The sequence below is a fragment of the Macaca mulatta genome, chromosome 4, assembly GCF_049350105.2.
Source record: "Macaca mulatta isolate MMU2019108-1 chromosome 4, T2T-MMU8v2.0, whole genome shotgun sequence".
In the NCBI taxonomy this organism is placed as follows: Eukaryota; Metazoa; Chordata; class Mammalia; order Primates; family Cercopithecidae; genus Macaca; species Macaca mulatta.
In genome coordinates, this window is record NC_133409.1 from 98305931 (window position 1) to 98330260 (window position 24330).

A 24330-nucleotide genomic window follows, 5' to 3' on the forward strand; every position below is an offset into this window, starting at 1 on the left:
AATCACAAAGCTTAAAAGAGAAAACCCTGGAAGATTCAACTGGGTGTATAAGATAGGTATATTTACTTGAATAGAAAGCAAAATAAGTCTCAGAAATACTCTAGTTAACATAAGCTTATAAATACATAGAAATCTTATTGGGAATTTTTAGTTTCCTTATGGGTTAAAAAAATAAGAAAAAATAAATCTTATTGGGATTTTAAAAAATGAAATAAAACACAGCTTTTCAGAGGTAATCTAGTTTCCATGGGGAGATATTTTTCCAGATAGCATGAAATTCATTTTCTATCTTAAGCTGCACCTGCTAGATTACTAATATTTGTATTATGAAGTCTCTGGATTTAAAGTGCTTTCAGTGTGAATTTTCCTCCTACTGTGCCCATCTGTTCTTTTCTTGTGGGCCCAGAGGAAAGCAAGACTTAATAAATATTCAGTTTTCAGACTTCTTTAAAATATTTTTATATAAGCATTTACAACCTCTGAGGAAAATTATAAAACTGGCGAAATTTATCTCACATTTGATTTCCCCTTATCACTATCCAAGTGTCATTATTTTTATGGAAGACTAAAAAGTAACTATACATATAAGAAGTGAAATCAAGTAATATAAATAATAACTTTAACACTAAGATATCTTATTTACTTGTATATTATTAGATAAATAATTTATGAATTAGCCAATGTTAAGGTGGGGGAAGGCACCAAGGCCACTGCCTACTCCTTGCTGTTCCTAATCAAGGTCAGCTGTGACCACTGGGTACATCTCACCCAGTGATGCTCTTCCTCCACTCAACCAGATTGGGGACATGGTGACCTCACTTTTCATGAATAACTTGTTTTCCCTGCCATGATGTCAAGTTGGCTGGATTCAAATGATCCATAGCTGAGCTCTCATAGGGTAGTGTCAGTATTTGACTAAACAATCATGGATTTTCCTTTAAAAACCACAAGCTCAAATGCAAGGTTAAACCAGCAAAGAAATGGAGAGTTGCTATATTAAAAACATCACAAGCTACATGGATAAATTCAAGATATATGCAATTATTCCTAGACACAACATGGCTATTTATGAAACTTTTTGGCAGGCAGGGTTCTAGAGGAAGGTGCTACTTACTGGCAGGCTTATAGCAGACAAAAACAGAAAAACAAGAAAAAACAAAACTACCTCAGCAGCTGCAAGACTGATGCATACTCCTCTGAATCCCATATGTTCTTTTCTAAACATGTGCAGTACAACTCTCTGATCTGTAAGTGAACAACACATTTGTGAGGAACCAAAAGCGTATACACACTACTAGTCTGGCAAAATCATTTCTGGTCAACACAAAAAAATTAATGTTATTAAAAGTCATTTTCTTTAGATAACAATAGACTTGGCATATATCTCATGGATCAGGCTTTATAAGAATGCAATTTACATAAAAGTAAAATGAGACTATACTGAGATTGGCTGATATCACTGGTCATTTTAAAAGAAGAAACCGATAAAGGAAAAATGAGAAAAAAAAAGGCTCATTTAAGGCTCAATGGCAAAAATCACCTCATGAACAAGTCATTCTATTTTTTTTTTTTTTTTTTTTTTAAGACGGAGTCTACTCTGTCATCCAGGCTGGAGTGCAGTGATCTCAGCTCAATGCAATCTCCACCTCCCAGGTTCAAGCCATCCTCCTGCCTCAGCCTCCCTCGCAGCTGGGACTACAGGCGTGTGCCACCACACCGGGCTAATTTTTGTATTTTTAGTAGAGACAGGGTTTTACCATGTTGGCCAGGCTGGTCTTGAACTGCTGACCTCATGTGATCCACCTGCCTTGGCTTCTCAAAGTGCTGGGATTACAGGCATGAGTCACTGCACCCAGCCAACAAGTCATTCTTACATTCTGGTATTTGTTCTCCAAAGCTTTGAGCTAAGATGACCTAGGAATATAGAATTCCTCCGCTAAAATCTACTCTACAGATGGTTGATAGGTTTATGGTATGACATAAAGGCCAGCTGAGCATAATTTTTCAAGGAACAGAAGTACTGCTTCTCTTTTTATTCTGAGTATAGTGCAAGGTTAACTATCAAGCATTCTCAAACAAATTCCTTCTTCCATTAAGGAAAGAGAAACAGCTCTCTCAGTATAGGTGATAAGGAAGTATTAAAGAAGGAAAGTTCAAATGCCTTAGTACAAAAACATTGTAGGGGAAGCAACACCACTGGGATTCATATGGCTGTTTCTAGCTGTGGCCATCTGAACAAAAAACAATTTCAATTACCAGTAATGTGTACAGCTGGAATGGATTTAGATTATGCTCTCATTGTAAAGATTGGCTTCATTTCATATTCTGATGCCTAAATGCTACAAAAACCAAAGCAAGAAAATACTAACATTCCTACTTCATAGATTCCAAATGAGGTGGCTTGGATTACCTGTCGACCTAGTGGATACTTGGGAAGAGAAGAGGTGAACTTATGAAGACATCTCAAAACCAGGAAGTAATTCATATGATAAACATGCAGGTTTTCTAGTAATAATTGTGTTTCCTCCTAAAAATCACAGAATATATTATTAATACATTAGTCAGCTGATAAAAGAGCATAATAATACAACCTACTTCATGGCTATATAAAATTTCTGGAAAACTGACAAGAAGATTCAAAACTACAAATTAATTTATGAAAATTTGAAATACATATAAAATCCAGAATACAGGCTGAGCATTTCCGATTTAGTATCAAGTCTGGTGATATTTTACACATGCTAGAATTGACACTGTATTTTAATCTCCTGGTATCTCTAGCATTCCCACAATACCTTGGGCCCCAAAATTACAAGTGTGTAAGAAAGCACCTTATTGGATGCTTGCCTGTGCCCATCACCTGCTGCGCACCACAGTGAGGGAAGGTGCTTTATCCTCCACTGTGCTAGCATCAGAAGAGTGAGATCACCAGACAGAATGGTACCAGCCTAATGAACTTGCTGAAGTTCTGCTTATGATGTATACTTTTCCTAAAGTACTGCTCAAGTGTGTTAGTGTGTTTGAAGGGGAAAATGAAAAGACTATGGCAGAAACACAAGTGATTCTGATGAGTCCCTGCCTCTTGCTGAGATCTCCAATACTGGTTTTATTTGCTTTACCAATTAAGAAAAAAAAAAAAAGAATAAAAAAATAAATAAATCTGAAGCCAACAAGCTTTATAATTTAGAATCTAGCAAGAATGATGACATGAGGGAGTAGGTCTTAAGAAATCTATGCAGGTGTGGTGGCTCACACCTGTAATCCCAGCACTTTGGAAGGCTGAGGCAGGAGGATAGCTCGAGTTTAGGAGTTTAAGACCTGGGTGAACAACATAGTGAGACCTCATTTGTATAAAAAAAAAAACCCCACAACCGAAAACTAGCCCTACTCTCCATATTAGAGATTTAGATACAGGAAAAGAAGAAAAGAAAAGAAATCCATGGATGATTAATCTCACAAAACAGTTTCAAAAGGTTTTGTTGGGGGGAGAGAGATGTTTTCTAGAGCCTCCTGAAATATGGAGGAGTTTAGAAATATTTTAGAAATAGTTTAGAAATATTTTAAAACATGATATCCTATGAAGTAATTTTCAGGCCTCAATTCCTTTTATAACTGCTTACTCTGTAACATTTTCTTAAAGGATTATCATCTGTGCCACGGTTTTCAATATCTTTCTCCTTTAAAAAGTCAAATAAAGGCTTTGCTGAGCTGTGTCTTTATTTCAGTAATATCTTGCAGATACCCATTATTTTTAGTGGTCAAACATTTAGAAAATAACTCAGATATCAATAAATTCAAGCAAATCTAACCTCTATAAAGCAATAAATATGATATATCTTCCTAAACACCAACTCACTTAGGAAATCAATTCCTTGGTCAACGATCTATGAGTCATTACCTGAAAGCACAGGGCAGATTAAATAAAAGTTTTTAGCACCTAAATGTTTTTCCCTCCCATTATTTGAGTTGATTGGTAATTTCAAAATCTGTCTCCTATCATAACAAAATCTATGGCTCCTATCATAACAAAAGGAGCCATAATCAAAAATTGTTTTAACCACCACTGGGAGGGTATACTTTAGTTCTAAACTTTAGTTCTTTAGTTTTTTACTGTGTGCCATGACATACAGATGGCATAAAGCCATTAATTGCCTTGATGTGTGCTTAAATAGCTTTTAAATAGGGGGAATATTTTGAAGAAAATGAACTCTATTACTGAATAATAATCATACTGCATGCTACTTGTGCTCCCTATTTTCTTTTGCCTTGAGGAATAGCTATGTGTACAAGTATCTGCGTGATGCAGTAGAAGTGAGTATCTTCGTTCCATTTACTTGGATAAGGAGAGAAAAGAAATACTTTACACACTATAGGGCAATACTCAAGGAACATACCTGCCCTGGAATAAGTGTTCGATGAGGGATATAAACATGTTTTTCTCCTAGGTGGTCTTATTTCTTTCATACTTTTCACTGTGTGGTGCATCCCTGTGTTGAGTAGAGTTCTAGTGTTTAAAAACTGTTTTGTTTTGTTATAATCATTATTTTTATTTTAAAATAAAAATAAAAATTTTAAGATGAAGTCCCACTCTCTGCTCACTGCAACCTCCACCTCCCAGGTTCAAGCGATTCTCCTGCCTCAGCCTCCCGAGTAGCTGGGATTACAGGTGCCCACCACCACACCTGGCTAACATTTTGTATTTTTAGTAGAGATGAAGTTTTACCCTGTTGGCCATGCTGGTCTTGATCTCCTGACCTCAAGTGATCCACCCACCTCAGCCACCCAAAGTGCTGGGATTACAGGTGTGAGCCACCGTGACTGGCCTAGAAAATGTTTTGTATTGTATTGTTTTGTTTTGTTCCATACAACATGGCAGACTAGATCATCTGGCGCTCAACTGAGGAAATGGTGATTGGTTCCAACAATGGGGAAAGAAACTGGCTATGATGGACTTAACGAATGAGAGGTTTGCTGTACCTTTCTAAGGGATTTTTCAAGAGTAATTTTGACCATCCCAGATCTTCACCTTATGTGCTGACTTTAGAACCTAATCTCCACATAATAAAGGTTTCATTGTTATTTATATGTGTTTTTATCAATTGCAACAAAAAACATCACAAATGATTAGCATTTTCTTATAACCTGTCCTGTAAGTTCTCCATCTTACCTAGATACCTGCACATATGTAACTGCCTTTACTTATTCAAAACAGTAATTTTTTGTTTGCTTGTTTTGTGGAGATGAAGTCTTCTTCTGTTGCTTAGGCTGGAGTGCACTGGCGCGATCTCAGCTCACTGCAAACTCTGTCTCCCAGGCTCAAGCTGTTCTCCTGCCTCAGCCTCCTGAGTAGCTGGGATTACAGGTGTCTGCCACAATGCCCAGTTAATTTTTGTATTTTTAGCAGAGATGGGATTTCACCGTGTTGGCCAGGCTGGTCTCAAACTTCTAACCTCAAGTGATCTGCCCACCTTGGCCTTCCAAAATGTTGGGATTAGAGGCATGAGACACTGCACCCGGCCTTAAAACAATAATTCTTAATGTACTTGTGGACACTATTTTACAAACTCAAACCTGTAAAAGGTTTTGATATATGAGAAAATTTTTGGGCTGGGCGGGGTGGCTCACGCCTGTAATCCCAGCACTTTGGGAGGCCGAGATGGGTGGATCACCTGAGGTCAGGAGTTCAAGACCAGCCTGGCCAACCTGGAGAAACCCTGTCTGTACTAAAAATACAAAAATTAGCTGGGTGTGGTGGCAGGCACCTGTAATCCCAGCTACTTGGGAGGCTGAGGCAGGAGAATCACTTGAACCTGGGAGACGGAGGCTGTAGTGAGCCAAGATCGCACCATTGCACTCCAGCCTGGGAGACAGAGTGAGACTCGGTCTCAAAAAAAAAAAAATTCCATTGAATACATTACAGCAGCATCATACCATGTACATGTGAAAATAAAGCCTTTTGAAATATTAACCCTACTTTGCATTCATTAAATTTTTCCTCAGGCATTTTTTCTGTATACTAGTCATAGCTGTCACCATTTTGTTTCATAATTGTGTTTAGAATGATTCCTTTCTACAGAGATACACTTTGTCTAGGAATATGCAGTATTTACTAAAGAGATATGCTTTCTCTGTTCTTGAAGCATGAAGACTTCTTAGTCTTTACTCACTTTCGACAAAGGAACAGAAATATTTATCTGCTATAAGAAAAACAGGCTTGGCATAGTGGTTCACACCCATAATCCCAGCACTTTGGGAGGCCATAGCTGGGGGATCACTTGAGCCCACGAGTTCAAGACCAGCTTGATAGTGAGCAACAAAGCAAGAGACCCTGTCTCTACCAAAAAAAAAAAAAAAAAAAAATTTAAATGAGCTGGGCATGGTGGCATGTGCCTGTAGTCCCAGATACTCAGGAGGCTGAGGTAGGAAGACTGCTTGAGCCCAGAAGGTCAAGGTTGCAGCAAGCTATGATTGCACCACTGTACTCCAGCCTGGGTGACAGAGCGAAACTGTCTCAAAAAGAAAAAAGAAAAGAAAAGCAATACATAGCAGCCTCCTTGCTCTTCTTCAAATATGGCAGACATGCTCCAACCTCAGGTCCTTCCTACCTGCTTAGAATTCCCTTCCTTCAGATTCTTGAATGGCAAGCTCTGTGACTTCCTTTAGGTCTTTACTCAAAATTTACCCTCTCAGTCAGGTCCTTTTCTAAAATTTCGATTCCACTTCCAATGCACATGAACTTCATATCCCTCTTCTCTGCTTCATTGTTTTTACCTCAGCACTTATCACTAACAGATATTTTACTTATTTATCTCATTTATTGTCTGTCTCCCTGATACAATGAAAAAGATAGAAGTTTTGGCTGTTTGGTTCACTCCTGTATTCTCAAAACCTAGATTAACACCTGGCACATAATAGGCACTAGAAAAATATTGGTTAAATGAAGAGTACATTAATGAATGAAGACCAAACACTCAGTCTCTCTTTTATTTATTTTTAATTTTTGAGACAGGATCTTGCTCTAGCGACCAGGCTGGAATGCAGTGGTGCGATCTTAGCTCACTGCAGCCTTTACCTCCCAGGGTCAAGTGATCCTCTTGTCTCAGCCTTCCAAGTAGCTGGGACTATATATAGGTCCACACCACCACACCTGGCTAATTTTTTTTTTTTTTTTTTTTTTTTTTTGTAGAAATGGGGTCTCATTATGTTGCCCAGGCTGATCTGCTTGCCTTGGCCTCCCGAAGAGATGGGATTACAGGTGTGGGACACCGTGCCCAGCCTCAGTCTCTTTTTTAAGTAAGAGCAACCATATTTTGTCTTGCTGGATGTGGTCTATATTTCCTGATTTTTCAAAAGTCTGAATTTGTAATGTAAAATTTCTCAATATGTAAATATTGGTTCCAACATTTTTTTTAAATGTATGTTTAAAAAACACATTTACATTAGACTGTGGGTTGCCTCTTAATATGCAATATACCCTCTTAAATTAGTAATCTCCAACCTCATCAATCCTGTCTGTTATTCATACAAAAATCATTCACTGATAGCATGTCTTTTGCAGTAACATGGATGGAGCTGGAGGCCAGTATCCTAAGTGAAAGAACTCAGAAACAGAAAATCAAATACCACATGTTCTCACTTATAAGTGAGAGCTAAATAATAGGTACACATGTATATACAGAGGGAAATAACAGACACTGTGGACTCCAAAAGGGGTAGGGTTGGGAGGGGTGAGGGCAGAGAAATTATTTATTAGGTACAATATTCACTATTCAGGTGATGGGCACACTAGAAGCCAAAACCTCACCGTCATACAATATGTAACAAACTTGCACCTGAAACCCCCTGAATCTATTTTTAAAAAATCATATATCATTGTTTACTTATACCACGGAGCCCCTATTATTATTGAGCTAGCTGCTTTCTCTGGAGGAGAAGTCAATATATATGTAAAACTTATATAGGTAAAGAGAAAAAGGCTAGGCAGAATTACATTTGCCAGGCATTTATCTCTCTTCTGCTTCCATAGTACTTAACACTTTTGTCTCTAGAATTGTATGTATAGGGGTGAACAGTGACCTCAGATTATAAAATACAGTATGTAAAAATGACTATAAACTTCTGTAATTTCTTTTCAATCAATTCACTGATCATTAAAAACAGACTATTGAATTTTAGGATTAAGAGATATCAGCTGTCTAAGAACAAAGCATTTTCTCATTTATCATCTTGTTATAACTAAGCCTTATTTTTCTCATTAGAGAAAAATGCTGGCTGGCAGTGTTTTCCAGACTTGACTTAGCATATTACTGCCATCTAATAAGAATGCCAAACCACAGCTTTCTCCTAGTACTTATGTGGCAAAAGTGCTAGTCCTCTCATCTGTCTCTGCCTTTTGTTCTCCATATTCCTACCCCAGTAGTGTAGATCAAGAGAAGCACTTGACAAAGAGTTTGAATTTAAATGATTAATTCCTGACACACTAGGCTAATGCCTAGCTCATTTGATCAATTTGATAGACTGCAATTGTTTTCCTTTTTCCTCTACTTTTTCATTTATTATTTTTTTCTAAGAAATTTTCTTCCCCCTATCTGCCCCGTAGGTCTGACAAAAGAAACAGAAAGAGGTGGGGGCAAAGGTGAAAGGCATGTCTCCATCAAACTCATGAACTGATTTTGTGCCTTTTGATGAGACACCATGATAAGCATACTAAACGGTGAAAAGAAGTCCTTACTCTACCATGAACTTGCTCTACGACCTCAGATATTTCACTTCCTTTCTCTTGGCTGCAGTTCTTCATTTGTGAAATGAGGGTGCTAAAGAAGTTCAAGGTGTATTTCCCACTCTGAAAGGATTTAAAATCTACTTGGGAAAATAGGTATAAAGACATGAAACATCAACAAGTAAGAATAATAAAACTTCAACTGTCACCTACATGGGAATGAATCTAAGCTTTCTACATAGTATGAAGATTTTCAGTATTTCATCAGCTGTACCAGGTCTTCTAATGTCCCTCCTTAGTAGGAAATTCCCAGTGAATTACCTACAAATGTACATTGTTTAGTCAGGTAACGTTTTAAATTTTAATTTATTTTAAGTTCTGGGATACATGCGCAGGATGTGCAGGTTTCTTACTTAGGTAAACATGTGCCATGGTGGTTTGCTGCACCTATCAACCCACCACCTAAGTATTAAGCCCCGCATGCATTAGCTATTTGTCCTGATGCTCTCCCTCTGACCTGCGTTCTCATTGTTCAGCTCCCACTTACAAATAAGAACATGTGGTGCTTGGTTTTCTTTTCCTATGTTAGTTTTAGTCAGCTAAATTTTCACATTTAAAAGTACACTTTTTAAAAAACCCATTACTAAGTTCATTAAATTCAAAGTTGACATATAGTTTTGAAGAAGTGGGGCCCTAATTTTGAGGGCGTAAAGGTTTTTGTTAACATCTTGCTTCTAGTCAGAAGATAACAGATTAATCACTTGTTTAGGTGGGAACTTAATAGATGAGTTCTAGCTTAAGAAAATGAGGTAATGGAGCAAACAATCACAAATGCTTCCTTCTAGGGAGGCAGTCTAATTTAGTAGTTCTTAAAGTGTGGTTTCCAGTTATAAAGATTGTAAATTTCTCTGGAATATACAATGAGGTCTATCTCTTAGACACTTGAATATAGAAAATGGGAACAAAATGGTAAACTCTAATGCCAGACATGTCTATACAACTATATAACATAAGAATATTATAAATATTACATATAGATTGTATATTATAATACATAAAAATGTATATACATCTTTACACACACTGAAATGTGTTCATATTGGCTAGGTGCGGTGGCTGACATCTGTAATCCTAGCACTTTGGGAGGCCCAGGCGAGCAGATCACCTGAGGTCAGGAGTTCAAGACCAGCCTGGCCAACATGGTGAAACTCTGTCTCTACTAAAAGTACAAAAATTAGCCGGGTGTGGTGACCCATGCCTCTAATCCCAGCTACGAGGATGGCTGAGGCAGGAGAATGGCTTGAATCCAGGAGGTGGAGGTTGTGGTGAGCTGAGATTGTGCCACTGCACTCTGGCCTGGGCGATAGAGTAAGACCCCCTCAAAAAAAAAAAACAAAAAAAAAATAGCTGGGCGTGGTGGCTCACGCCTGTAATTCCAGCACTTTGTGGGGCCGAGGTGGGTGGATTACCTGAAGTCAGGAGTTTGAGACCAGCCTGGCCAACATGGTGAAACCTCGTCTCTACTAAAAATACAATAAATTAGCTGGATGTGGTGGTAGGCACCTGTAACCCCAGCTACTTGGGAGGCTGAGGCAGGAGAATTGCTTGAACCTGGGAGGTAGAGGTTGCAGTGAGCCGAGATTGCACCGTTACACTCCAGCCTGGGCAACAAGAATGAAACTCCACCTCAAAAAAATAAAAAATAAACATAAATAAAATGTGTTCATATTGATCTTAATTTTTATGAGTGAAAAATATATAACAATATTTATTATTTTTATTTATAAAAGTTTTATCGTTATATGTTTTCAAATCATTTTTATTTGCTGAACAAACTTTGATTATCACTAACACTATGAAAAAAAATCATACTAGGAATTATTATCCTACTTTTTTTTTTGGAGACAGAATCTTGCTGTGTTGCCTAGGCAGGAGTGCAGTGGCGCAATCTCAGCTCACTGCAACCTCTGCCTCCCTGGTTCAAGGGATTCTAGTGTCTCAGCCTCCCAAGTAGCTGGGATAACAAGCACATACCACCACACTTGGATAATTTTTTGTATTTTTAGTAGAGAAGGGGTTTTGCTATGCTGTCCAGGCTGGTATCAAACTCCTGGACTCAAGTGATCTGCCCGCCTCAACCTCCGAAAGTGCTGAGATTACAGGCATGGGCCACCACACCCAGCCTATTATCCTACTTTGTATATAAGAAAATTGAGGCTTAAATAGTTCCCATTCACAATTACTACAAAGAGAATAAAATAGCTAGGAAAACAACTTACAAGGGATATGAAGGACCTCTTCAAGGAGGACTATAAACCACTGCTCAACGAAATAAAAGAGGACACAAACAAATGGAAGAACATTCCATGCTCATGGATAGGAAGAATCAATATCATGAAAATGGCCATACTGCCCAAGGTAATTTATAGATTCAATGCCATCCCCATCAAGCTACCAATGACTTTCTTCATAGAATTGGAAAAAACTACTTTAAAGTTCATATGGAACCAAAAAAGAGCCCACATTGCCAAGACAATCCTATGCAAAAAGAACAAAGCTGGAGGCATCACGCTACCTGACTTCAAACTATACTACAAGGCTACAGTAACCAAAACAGCATGGTACTGGTACCAAAACAGATATATAGACCAATGGAACAGAACAGAGGCCTCAGAAATAACACCACACATCTACAACCATCTGATCTTTGACAAACCTGACAAAAACAAGCAATGGAGAAAGGATTCCCTATTTAATAAATGGTGCTGGGAAAACTGGGTAGCCATATGTAGAAAGCTGAAACTGGATCCCTTCCTTAACCTTATACAAACATTAATTCAAGATGGATTAAAGACTTAAATGTAAGACCTAAAACCATAAAAACCTGAGAAGAAAACCTAGGCGATACTAAGACATAGGCCTGGGCAAACACTTCATGACTAAAACACCAAAAGCAATGGCAACAAAAGCCAAAATTGACAAATGGGATCTAATTAAACTAAAGAACTTCTGCACAGCAAAATAAACTGTCATCAGAGTAAGCAGGCAACCTACAGAATGGGAGAAAATGTTTGCAATCTACCCATCTGACAAAGCGCTAATATCCAGAATCTACAAAGAACTTAAATTTACAAGAAAAAAACAACCCCATCAAAAAGTGGGCAAAGGATATGAACACACACTTCTCTAAAGTAGACATCTATGCAGCCAACAGACATACGAAAAAATGCTTATCATCAGTGGTCATCAGAGAATGCAAATCAAAACCACAATGAGATACCATCTCACACCAGTCAGAATGGCGATCATTAAAAAGTCAGGAAACAACAGATGCTGGAGAGGATGTGGAGAAATAGGAAAGCTTTTACACTGTTGGTAGGAGTGTAAATTAGTTCAAACATTGTGGAAGACAGTGTGGCGATTCCTCAAGGATCTAGAACTAGAAATACCATTTGACCTAGCAATCCCATTACTCGTTATATACCCAAAGGATTATAAATCATACTACTATAAAGACACGCACACGTATGTTTATTGCAGCACTATTCACAACAGCAAAGACTTGAACCAACCCAAATGTCCATCAATGATAGACTGGATTAAGAAAATGTGGCACATATACACCATGGAATACTATGCAGCTATAAAAAAGGATGAGTTCATGTCCCTTGGATGAAGCTGGAAACCATCATTCTCAGCAAACTATCACAAGGACAGAAAACCACATACCGCATGTTCTCACTCACAGGTGGGAATTGAACAATGAGAACACATGAACACAGGGCAGGGAACATCACACACCGGGGCCTTTTGGTGGGTGTTGGGGGAAGGATAGCATTAGGAGAAATACCTAATGTAATGATGAGCTGATCGGTGCAGCAAACCAACATGGCACACGTATACCTACGTAACAAACCTGCACGTTGTGCATATGTACCCTAGAACTTAAAGTATAATAAGAAAAAAAAGAAAGAAAATTGAGGCTTAAATAAGGTAAGTGATTTTCTTAAATATAGATAGCTAATGAGTAACTGCAGTTCAAATATAAAATTTCTTATATTTTGTAGTACCACATTATTGACTGTCATGTATTTTTATGAAACTATAAAAAGAGAAGCATTATTATGAGAATATTCAAAGATACTTTTTCTCTCAACTAAAAAATTAATAGACAAATTATTATTATTATTTTTTAAACAGTCTTGCTCTGTTGCCCAGGCTAGGGTATGATCTCAGCTCACTGTAAACTCCACCTCCCAGGTTCAAGTGATTCTCCTGCCTCAGCCTCTGGAGTAGCTCAGATTACAGGTGTGTACCACTATGCCCAGCTAATTTTTGTATTTTTAGAAGAGACGGGGTTTCACCATAGTGGCCAGGCTGGTCTTGAACTCCTAACTTCAAGTGATCTTTCCATCTCAGATTTCCAAAATGCTGGGATTACAGGAGTGAGCCACCGTGCCCAGCCTAAAATATTCATTTTTTTCTTAGACATTTTCTGTCTTTTGATTTCAGCAGGTAGCCTGTGGGTAACTTTTTCAGGGTAAGGGTACAAATCTCTGTGCTTCTTCATATTTCTCACTGTATAAGTCTCAAGAAAACATGCCCTTAAATGACAAAGTATGTAATTTGAAAATGAATACACCAAAGATCATAACAAGCAAAACTGACAGTCTGACAGTGCAATAAGAACAAGGATAGCATAAATAAATGCTAAGAAAATATGCAAAAAGTCACTGAAAAGCAGACATAAATGTCAGGCTTTTTTTTTTTTTTTTTTTTTTTTAAAAAGACAGAGTCTTGCTCTGTCACCCAGGCTGGAGTGCAGTGGTGCAATCTCGGTTCACCACAGCCTCCGCCTCCCAGGTTCAAGCGATTCTCCTGCCTCAGCCTCCTGAGTAGCTGAGACTACAGGCACACGTCACCACACCCAGCTAATTTTTGTATTTTTAGTAGAGATGGGGTTTCACTATATTGGCCAGACTGGTCTTGAACTCCTCACCTCAAGTGATCCACCCACCCAGGCCTCATCGAGTGCTGGGATGACAGGCATGAGCCACCGTGCCTGACCAATGTCAGGCAATTTCTGTAATACACTAGCCTAGACATTCTCTCCCTCTGTCATTTCAATGGTTAAAGGTACTCTTAAAAAATCTATTCCTGGCTTCTGAAATACACTCTGACAGAAAGTTCTAGCAGGAAATGGACTTGGCAACTAGCTGACTCAGCAGAGAGCTAATCTAGCCAATCTTCAAAGACTCAATAAACAGGCACACATTCTTTCTCACTAGTTCTTAAACTTCCTCCCAGCAAAACAACCTGCATGGGGGTCTGAGAACCTCCTATACTGCTCTGAAGGCATTACAGAGATTACTAAAATGATTATTGAGCCCAATCTAGAAGTGATTTTATATTACGGCCCAGTGTGGATTCTACATTAGAAATAATGTTTAATAAAAGGTTTAATAAAAGCCATTCTGAATATTTTTTGAGCATTTATAATGGGCATAAATTACCAATGGAGGTAAACACATGCCCTATAGAATCTAACATTTTTTAAAACACATTTAAAATTTTTTAAATTGACATATAATTGTACATGTATAAGATCTAACATTCTCTTGTTCAAAATCTGAAAATCGTATGTATTACCAAAACTCATCTTTAGCACTATGGCTTACCTTCAATCTCATGTTACTATCATTACAATATTCTAACAACTTTTTCCTAAAAAAGTCATGAGGAGTATGAAAATAAATGTGACATTATGTGTTTCTAAATGCTCATCGATAAGAGACATGTTCTTTAAAAAGGTACATTAATTCAATAGACTACTATGCCACTCTTCAGTACTAATATGGAATGGTTTCCAAAATTAAGTACAAAATAAAACAAGGTACAGAATATTGTAAGCAGCAGCCAACTGCCAAAACATAATTACTTGTATGTGTGGAGACGACATCTAGAATGAAACATAAGAAACCAGTAACACTGGCTGTATCCAGGGAAGGGACATGGGTAGTTGAAAGACAAGAAGTGAAAGGAAGCCTTTCACTGTACATTATCTTTACCTTTTGAATTATGTATATATCCAAGTATTATTTATTCAACAAAGAAAAAAAGCCCTCCTTTTGATATTCCCTATGTTGTACAGCTAACTGATAATTTTCTAAGCTCATTACTTCTTTCCTAGCGTTACAATATCAATATATAATATTTCTTCAAATCAAATCAATACCCATTTAGCAGTAGACGCCTAAGCTGTCTGGCTTCTAAACGCTTTTATTTATCACAGCCTTTAAAAAGAACATTAAAATGAAATTGCTGGCAGATTCCAAAACTGTTAGGTGGAAAAAGATTCACATAGCAGATCTCTATAGATCTAAAGGTGCTTTCAAAGTAGGCCACAAGAGAAACTTGGTGTTTCAGTTAATATTTTTTCTTGATTAAAAAAAGCCTCATCTTTTAGAGCTAAGGTTTCATGTCATCTTTAAAACTCACATTCCTAATTGACTATCAAGACCCAGTACTTCAATGTATAAATATTAAGATGCACAAATATGTTTTATTAACTCAATAAATGTTACGTGCATATTCTTTATGAAAGGAAAAAGAGAATGAAACTGAAACACATTCACGTTCCTACCTTCAAACATCTCTCATTGGTCAAGAGCGCAACTTGCTTTTCTGAAGTTTGTTTTTCCACATACCTAGAATTTTTACCATTCCATACACAAAAAGAGAAAATTAAAGATTCAACATATTTAAATAGCATATTGGGGATAAGAACTACCAAGATTGGCAGCCACATTTTTTTCATTTCTTCACAAAAATAAATTCAGTATGACATTTATGGTTTAATGGTAATTTTAAACTCCTTAAATCAGCTGGACTTCATAGTCTATAAACATTTAAAAAGGCCATAAATCCCAGGAATAGGAAACGTTATTTCTAAAAAGTAACTCTGGAGAACTTGCAAATTATGTCCCTTTGTAAAAATACTTTTCTTTTTGCCAAATTTTCAAATCCAACAAGGATATCCCACACTTAAAAACAGAATAGGTTACTATTCCTCCCCCAACTTCAGAAAAAACTGGATCTGAGATCTCTTATTTAGTCCCAAATTCTAGTATAATATGTGTTAAATATGTACTTCTCTTTTTACCTCCTAAAAGATGGAAGACGTCGGATATTTTCACATTGATTATTTGATAAAAAATTTATTCTTCTTTTGGCTTCTGGAAGATTACAGCACAGGACACTTAAGGGCTGGGAATAGAAATGCTCTAACAGAGAAAGCTGAAAGACATGTGAAGATTAAACATTTATTATATTTTGGCACTAAATCTATTGTGCTATGTCTGCTCAATTTTAAGGATTTTTTTTTTAAAGAGCCAAAGTATTTATGGCACTAATATATTTAATAATGTCACAATAATACTGCAAACAACATAAAAATGGCTATATAACTCTCATATTTTAAGGTTCCAATTTTGGGAAGAAGATCAGAAAATGGTAATCTTTGAAATACAAACTAAGGTAAACTAATATAAATGGATAGATTAACTATCTGCAAAAGCAACACATAATAATTATAAATGTGGTGTGGACCAAACTGAGGTTTAACTTAAGGGTCTAATAGATACCCCGATACTCATAAGAAAATGCCAATCTAAAATCAGTGTAAAAACTGGTCTGTTACAAAAAAAAAAAATGCTACAATGGTAGGAGTTGTGCCTATGGATTAAAGTGAATAATGAAAATTTACCTTTTCAAATTCATTTTTTTCCCATGGAGGAAAACATGGTGTACTATCTGGTAGATATAAGTATTCTAATAATAGAATGCTGTGGGCTCTATGGTAGAAGGGAAGACAATTTTCCAGATTCTAACATTCAGTTTGCTTAGAATCAACATAATGAACATTTGGATACTCTTGTATACATTTGGATAGTCTTGAGTTTTACACCTAGAAACTGGTATAACTCACAAGACTATGCAAATGTTCATTATATTGATTCTAAGCAAACTTTGCTTGACCAGTTTGGTATTTTCGGGTACCTTGATACTGGTTGCTCCTCATCACAAATTAATAAATTAGCATGTTAGGTTACATATCCATCTTAAGGTATTTGTTTGGGATGAATCAATAATCTTTGGCTTGATCCTTCCTGAGGGAACTGATAATGAATTTCTGAGTTTATAATACTGAGGACAAGATACCCAAGGCTAGAGGAAATCTTCCAAAATAGTCCATTCTCTAAGGCTGTAAGGCAAAGGGCCTGCCTAACTTAGAAACAAGTACAAAATAGAAAGCAACTGTTTATGCCAGGTGCTAAATTACTTTTGCACATATTAACATAATTTTGTTCTTATCTTTTCTAATTAAGTCAAACTGATAATGTTTATCCCAATGTTAACACTACTTCTTAGACATGAGAAAAATAAAAACTAAACAGGCTAAGAGGCTTGTGCGGAAGAGGAATAGGAGGAAGCCACAGAAGTTACAGCAGAGATACAAACAGGATACGAACCCATTATCACTTAACTATTTTGTTCAAGTGTGTTTTCAATATCTGGGTCAATCAACAAGTTGGTTAATATATCCACCTAATGAAGGGAAAGCTAAAACACACAGAATGACAGTATGTCCTGCTGTACGTCCTACGGAAATCAGGAATTACATAGTCCTAGTTACTCAGGAAACTAAGATGGGAAGATTGCTTGAGCTCAGGAGTTTGAGACCAGCCTGGGCAAGAGAGTGAGACTCTGTCTCAAGTAGAAATCAGGACTTACCAGTATTTTCCACTGAGGACTAGGAAAACTGGGAAAATGAGGTCTAAAGATGCTGTCACTTGTCAGTGGTGTGACTTTGGCCAAGCTACTTAACTTAAATCTTAATTTCTTCATGTGCAAAATTGAGGATAATACACGTGAATAAAACCACGTAGGCCAGGCAAGGTGGCTCACGCCTAAAATATCAGCACTTTGGGAGGCCAAGGTGGGTGGATCACCAGAGATCAGGAGTTCAAGACCAGCCTGGCCAACATGGTGAAACTCCATCTCTACCAAAAATACAAAATTAGCCGGGCATTGTGATGCACACCTGTAAGTAATCTCAGCTACTTAGGAGGCTGAGGCAGGAGAATCACTTGAAATCAGGAGGCAGAGGTTGCAGTGAGCTCAGATTATGCCACTGCACTCCAGCCTGGGTGACAGAGCGAAATTCCACCTCAGAAAGAAACAAAAACAAAAAAAACATGTAAATAGTTTAGTAAAGTGTCACGCATAAAGGAGGTGCTTAATAAATTATCAGGAAACCATAAAATCATCTAATCTGATTGCCTTATTTTACAAATGAGAAAACTGAGACCCAGAGAGATTAATAACTTGGTTAAAGTCCTTTACTTTCTGTCTCAAGGTATTTAGAGTACAGTTTCTATTTCCTGAATCTCTTTTTCCCTTGGCTTCAGTGGTACTCTACTTTCTATTGGTTCTCCTTGTTTTTAGTCTCCTTTCTACTGCTCACTTTTACAGGTCGGTTTGTCTTTCCTTACTCCCTCTAGGTGACATTTCATCCTCATAACATGACTTTAACTGCCACCTTTTAAGGATAAGTCCTAAATATCTATTTCCAGTCCAAACCTTTCTCCTAGAGCACAAAATCTTTATATCTAACACACCCCTAAATTAACCATATACAAAAAGAAACTCATCCTTTTCTCACAACAACCTTGCTCTTTGCTATGTATTAACATGTACAGTTAATAAACGGTACTAACCTCCAATCTGCCAAGCTAGAGTATGTGTCATCTTGTTCCTCTCTTAAATATCCTTTCAGCTTCAAGTAAGAAAAAACAAAACAAAAAAACATCCTATCACCTACTTAGTCACCAGGTTTTTTGATTCGATCTCATCCTCAAATTTGTTTCCTCCTTTCTAGTTCCACTACCATTACCTTAGTTTATTTAAGTCCTTGTCATGTCCTGTCTAGATTACTGCAATAGCATTCTAACAGATCTCTCTTCCTCTACTGTTGCTTTTGCCTGAAATTCTGACCCGGCTAGCTCCTATTTCTTAGGAATACACTTCTGTTCTCCTATGGAACCCCAAGGCATGTTTCTTTCATAGCATTGACTACTCAGACTTGTGGGTTTACTCTTTTGCCTCCATGATTAAACAAAGAACAATTTTAAGGCAGAGATTTCTTTTTTGATCTGTATCTTCAGGGTTCAGCATAGTGCTTGGTTGACAATATTTATGAGTAAATGAATGAAATGAAATGAAAGAAATAATTAGGAAGTTTTATCTTAATATCATTTAATTCTACACATTGCTAAGGTAAATAATGCTTTATTCCTTTAAAATACGCTTTAAAAAGTCAAAGTTGGGAGGAAAAGATACATATTAGCCAAAGAAAACACTGCAATCTTTTTTTGAAGCAAGAAAACATGATAATTTATCATCTTCAAGGCACTACACAAAGATGAAGTATTATCAAATTGAACTTTTGCACCAAAGGTTACTAATATATATAGGTTTTTAAAATCAGAATTTTTTTTTATAGAGACAGGTCTCTTGCTCTGTCGCCCAGGCTAGAGTGCAGTGGCACAATTACGGCTCACTGCAGCCTTGACTTCCCAGGCTCATGTGATTCTCCCACCTCACCCTCCCAAGGACCTGGGACTCTGTAAATAAGCCACCACGCCTGGCTTATTTTTAAATTTTTAGTAGAGATGAGGCTGCATTATGTTGTTCAGGCTGGTCTCAAACTCCTAAGCTCAAGTGATCCTGCCACTTTGACTTCTTAAAATGCTGGGATTACAGGCATGAGCCACTGTGCCTGGCATAATATATAGGTTTTAATGCACTAGACAACTGGCATGTGTTCACAATGACTACACTTATGTAGCTGCCAAGAAAAGGAAATAATACTAACTTTTAAACAACTGGAGAATGGGGATCTGTTTAGGTTACAGCATATATCATGAAGCTAAATTCCTGAATCAGCTTCGGGCAATTCATGAAACTAGTGAAAATGCATTCCCAGTGTATCAGAATACAAATTACAGAGACACACACACACACACACATGCATGGTCCAGGAACTAAAAATGTTTTTTATATCTTTAAAGGATTATTAAAGAAGAAGAAACAGAAGCAGCAATAGCAGTGACTACATGTAGCATGCAAAGCTAAAAATGGGCTGGGCGTGGTGGCTCGTGCCTGTAATCCCAGCACTCTGGGAGCCGAAGTGGGTGATCACCTGAGGTCAGGAGTTCGAGACCAGTCTGGCCAACATGGTGAATCCCCATTTTTATTAAAAATACAAAAATTAGCCAGGCGTGGTGGCACGCACCTGTAATCCCAGCTACATGGGAGGCTGAGGCAGAAGTGTTTGAACCTGGGAGGCAAAGGTTGCAGTGAGCTAAGATCATGCCACTGCATTCCCGCCTGGGCAACTAAGTGAGACTCCATCTCAGGAAAAAAAAAAAAAAAAAAAAAAGCTAAAAATGTTTAATATCTGGCCCTTTACAGAAGTTTGCTGACCCCTTATATATAGCATTTCCTTGGTAGAAAAAGTCCATAAGCTTTCATGAGAGTCTCAGAAACAAACCAGAAAAATCCCCTTGTCCCTACCCCCAAAATGGTTAAGAATTGCTGGAATAGAAGTCTTTTCCCATTATTGATATCCTAATGAATGTATTCTCTACATTTTGCTTCAAGCTAACAAAGGAATGGTAGAACCTAGAATAAAATAACTGGAATTTACTTACTTTAGACTTTGAAATTTAAAATGTCTATCACACTAGACAGCCTGTAATACTGTGCAAATTATTTAGAATCAGTTTGAGAATTTTCAAACCCATTACTGTGTTCTTACCTGAAGTCCTTTTATAAAGTTTTGAATTGAGAAATCATGATACAAAAAGATGTTGGTGAGAACCTGTAATACTTTTTCATTTATTTTAAAGGGAAACTGAGTTGTAAGAAGTAGCTGAAAGAGATTAAAAGGGAGGGAGACACACTCCTTGTTAGTCTTTACTCTTCATAAATATTAAGTATTAATAATGAGGCAAAGAATGATACTATGACACAGTTAACTACGAAAGGTGTGATAGTAGCTGGTTTTTTTAAGCTCAAATGTCAACAAAAATTTTAAGTTAATTTATACAACAGTAGCAAAAAGAAGCTACTTATACTATATCTTCAGAACCAAAGATCTATACCATCTTCCATCAAATTCCTAATTTAAAAAATGCCACCTATTAACTATATGATCCTTTTTTTTTTCCCCACCAGAAACTACTGAAGAAGCTGCAGCCTTTGGCAATTCTTATTACCAGATGAGATTTTTTTCAATCCTACCAATTCAAATTAAGGAGTAACGTATTATGTATTGTTGAATGAGAAACACAAAATTAACACAAATGTCTATTACAAAAGTATAGAATAGCTGAATTTGTATTATTCGGCTAATTTTCAATAGTCTATAGTAATGTTTTACATCTGAAAATGAAAAGCTACAGAAGGCTTCTTAAACAGAAGCATAGTTGTAAAAGGCCAATTGAATTTGACTATAACCAAGTTGTTTTTTTTTGTTTTTTTTTGTGTTTTTTTGTAGAGGAAAGGTCTTGCTCTTTTGCCCAGGCTGGAGTGCAGTGGTGGCATCATAGCTCACTGTAACCTTGAACTTCTAGGCTCAAGTGATCCTCGCACCTCAGCCTACCAAGTAGCAGGGATTATAGGTGCTTGCCACCCTTTCCAGCCTAGCCAAGCAAATTAAAAAATTGTAGTTTGAAAAAAATTCTCCTTAAAGTGTCTATAGATCACCTTTATGGAAAAAAACAAAAAAACAAAATCCATGTATAAGTGGCTAGTGGGCAGGCTGTTATTAGTTTACCTTAAATAAGCAGCATAAAGCACATCTTAAAGGAGGTGAGTCCAGAAGAAATTTGGGGAAGGTCAATGATATGGTTTGGCTGTGTCCACAACCAAATCTCATCTTGAATTCCCAAGTGCTGTGGGAGGGACCTGGTGGGAGGTAACTGAATCATGGGGAAAAGTCCTTTCCATGCCATTCTCATGACAGTGAATAAGTCTTACAAAATCTGATGGTTTTATAAAGAGGAGTTCCCCTGCACAAGCTCTCTCTCTTTGCCTGCTGCCATCCATGTACGATGTGACTTGCTCCTCCTTGCCTTCCACCATGATTGTGAGGTCTCCCCAGCCAAGTGGAACTATGAGTCCATTAAACCTCTTTCTTTTGTAAATTGCCCAGTCTCAGGTGTATCTTTATCAGCAGCGTGAGAACAGACTAATACAGTCAATATTAAAGAATCATACTTGCATTTATGTAGAAACACAGTTAATTAACTTTAGTTGCTAAGGTCTAGGAAAATGTTTGTATTTATTTGTTGTCATGAGCAGCATGACAAATCAGTTAGGAAACAGTCCATTAAAAATTTCAAATCATTTTATACAAAATGTAAGAGTCAGGCTGGGTGTGGTGGCTCATGCCTGTAATCCCAGCACTTTGGGAGGCCAAGGTGGGTAGATCACTTGAGGTCAGGAGTTCCAGACCAGCCTGGCCAATATGGTACCCTGTGTCTACTAAAAATACAAATTAGCCAGGCGTGGTGGCGCACCACATGTAGTCCCAGCTACTCAGGATGCTGAGGCAGGAGAATCACTTGAACCTGGGAGGCGGAGGTTGCAGTGAGCCAAGCTCGCACCACCACACTCCAGCCTGGGTGACAGAGCTAGGTGCCTTCTCAAAAAAATAAAAATTAGAAAAACTAAAATGTAAGAATCAAAATATATTGTTACTAGGAAGTCTACAAATTCTGTAAAAATTTACATTATAAACCTATAATTTTTTACTGAGTAAAGATAAAAAGAGATAAGTACAAAAGAGGTAATATACAAAAATCACTGTAAAACTATAAAACACTACAAAAATTATTAAGTAAAAATATTAAAGTATGTGAAAGAATATGTTCAATATAGTACTCAGAGTTGTAGGGGCTTATCATTAAGAGTTATCTTAACAAGCTATTATTGGCAGTTTTCTTTTCATCCTATTTCACTGGTAAAACTTATTCTTTTTACCTTATCGAGTACCGTAGTCAGGTGCTCCTTACAAGACAAAGATTGGAACAGTTCTATGCACAATAGAGATGATACTGCATGAGGAAGCAATCGGTGGATGATAATAGGAGATGTGGCAATTCCAAAAATGAGTATTAGTGGAAATTCATGGAGATGATGACTAGTTTTGAAAGAAAGACACGAAAGTGAAATTTATTTAGCAAATGTATTTCAATACATCATATTTCAAGATAAGACAAACTTTATTTTAATGCTTACTTTATAAGACACTATTAAGGATTATCACTGCAAACACTAAAATTTTCTAAGTCTTTCACTTTCTTCTTTTAAACAGAAAAATAATTACTTTCCAGACAGTCTAGCTCTGAATTCAATCTCTTAATAAATCCTCTCATTTTATAAATAAGAACAGAGTGGTCCAGAAAGTTTTCCCGAAGATTATACAATCTTTTTTCTTTTTTTTTTTTTTGAGATGGAGTCCCGCTCTGTCACCCAGACTGGAGTGCAGTGGTGCAATCTCGGCTCACTACAACCTCCGCCTCCTGGGTTCAAGCAATTCTCCGGCCTCAGCCACCCGAGTAGCTGGGACTACAGGCGCATGCCACCATGCCTGGCTAATTTTTTAATTTTAGTGGAGATGGGGTTTCACCATATTGGTCAGGCTGGTCTCAAACTCCTGACCTCATGTGATCCACCCACTTCTGCCTCCCAAAGCACTGGGATTACAGGCGTGAGCCACGGTGCCTGGGCTGAAGATTATACAATCTTAAGTGTTAGAAGAGGTGTTAGATACCATTCAATTTAATCTCTCATTCAAAGTCTGAGCTCTATCTATAGTCTTCCTCACTTTTGATGGCTAAGGTAGTCATTAAGTCTAAGCTCCAAAAAAGCAGAGCTTTTCTGTCACTATTTTGTACTGTGTACTTTCCCAGCATGCTAAGCAGTTCAGTGTTAGCATTAAGAAAAGTCCTAGGATCTGGGCTGGGTGCGATGGTTCATGCCTGTAATCCCAGCATTTTGGGAGACTGAGGCAGGCAGATCTCTTGAGGCCAGGAGTTTGAGACCAGCCTGGGCAACACGGCAAAACCCCATCTCTACAAAAAATACAAAAATTAGCCGGGCATGGCGGCATGTGCCTGTAGTCCTAGCTACTTGGGGAGCTAAGAAGGGAGGACTGTATGAGTCCAGGAGGTGGAGGTTGCACTGAGCTGACATCATGTCACTGCACTCTAGCCTGGGTGACAGAGCCAGACCATCTCAAAAAAAAAAAAAAAAAGGAACTCCTAGGATCTAGAACTCTTAGAATCAATGAGGGAAAAAAGATCCTATCAAAGTAGGAATTTAAAGTACATTAGTAAATTAGCCGGGTGTGGTGGCTCATGTCTGTAATCCTAGCACTTTGGGAGGCCAAAGAAGGTGGATCACCTGAGGTCAGGAGTTTGAGACCAGCCTGGCTAACATGGTGAAACACTGTCTCTACTAAAAATACAAAAATTAGCTAG

The 24330-nt window shown here is 37.5% G+C and overlaps 1 protein-coding gene across 10 annotated transcripts in view; it reads right to left on the minus strand.

Annotated features, from left to right (window-relative positions):
- ORC3 (origin recognition complex subunit 3) overlaps positions 1-24330 on the minus strand; it is a 72294-nt gene that overhangs the window by 28259 nt on the left and 19705 nt on the right. For all 10 annotated transcript variants that reach the window (XR_013416301.1, XM_077999682.1, XM_028847368.2 and 7 more), the window contains 6 exons: positions 22829-22988; positions 20601-20714; positions 15882-16015; positions 15363-15426; positions 2411-2527; positions 1166-1245 (listed from right to left, as the gene is read on the minus strand). Coding sequence is in view for 9 of the 10 variants with exons in the window: in XM_077999682.1 (XP_077855808.1) it covers positions 1166-1245; positions 2411-2527; positions 15363-15426; positions 15882-16015; positions 20601-20714; positions 22829-22988 (669 nt within the window). In the remaining variant the exon portion in view is untranslated. The remainder of the gene's footprint in view (positions 1-1165; positions 1246-2410; positions 2528-15362; positions 15427-15881; positions 16016-20600; positions 20715-22828; positions 22989-24330) is intronic.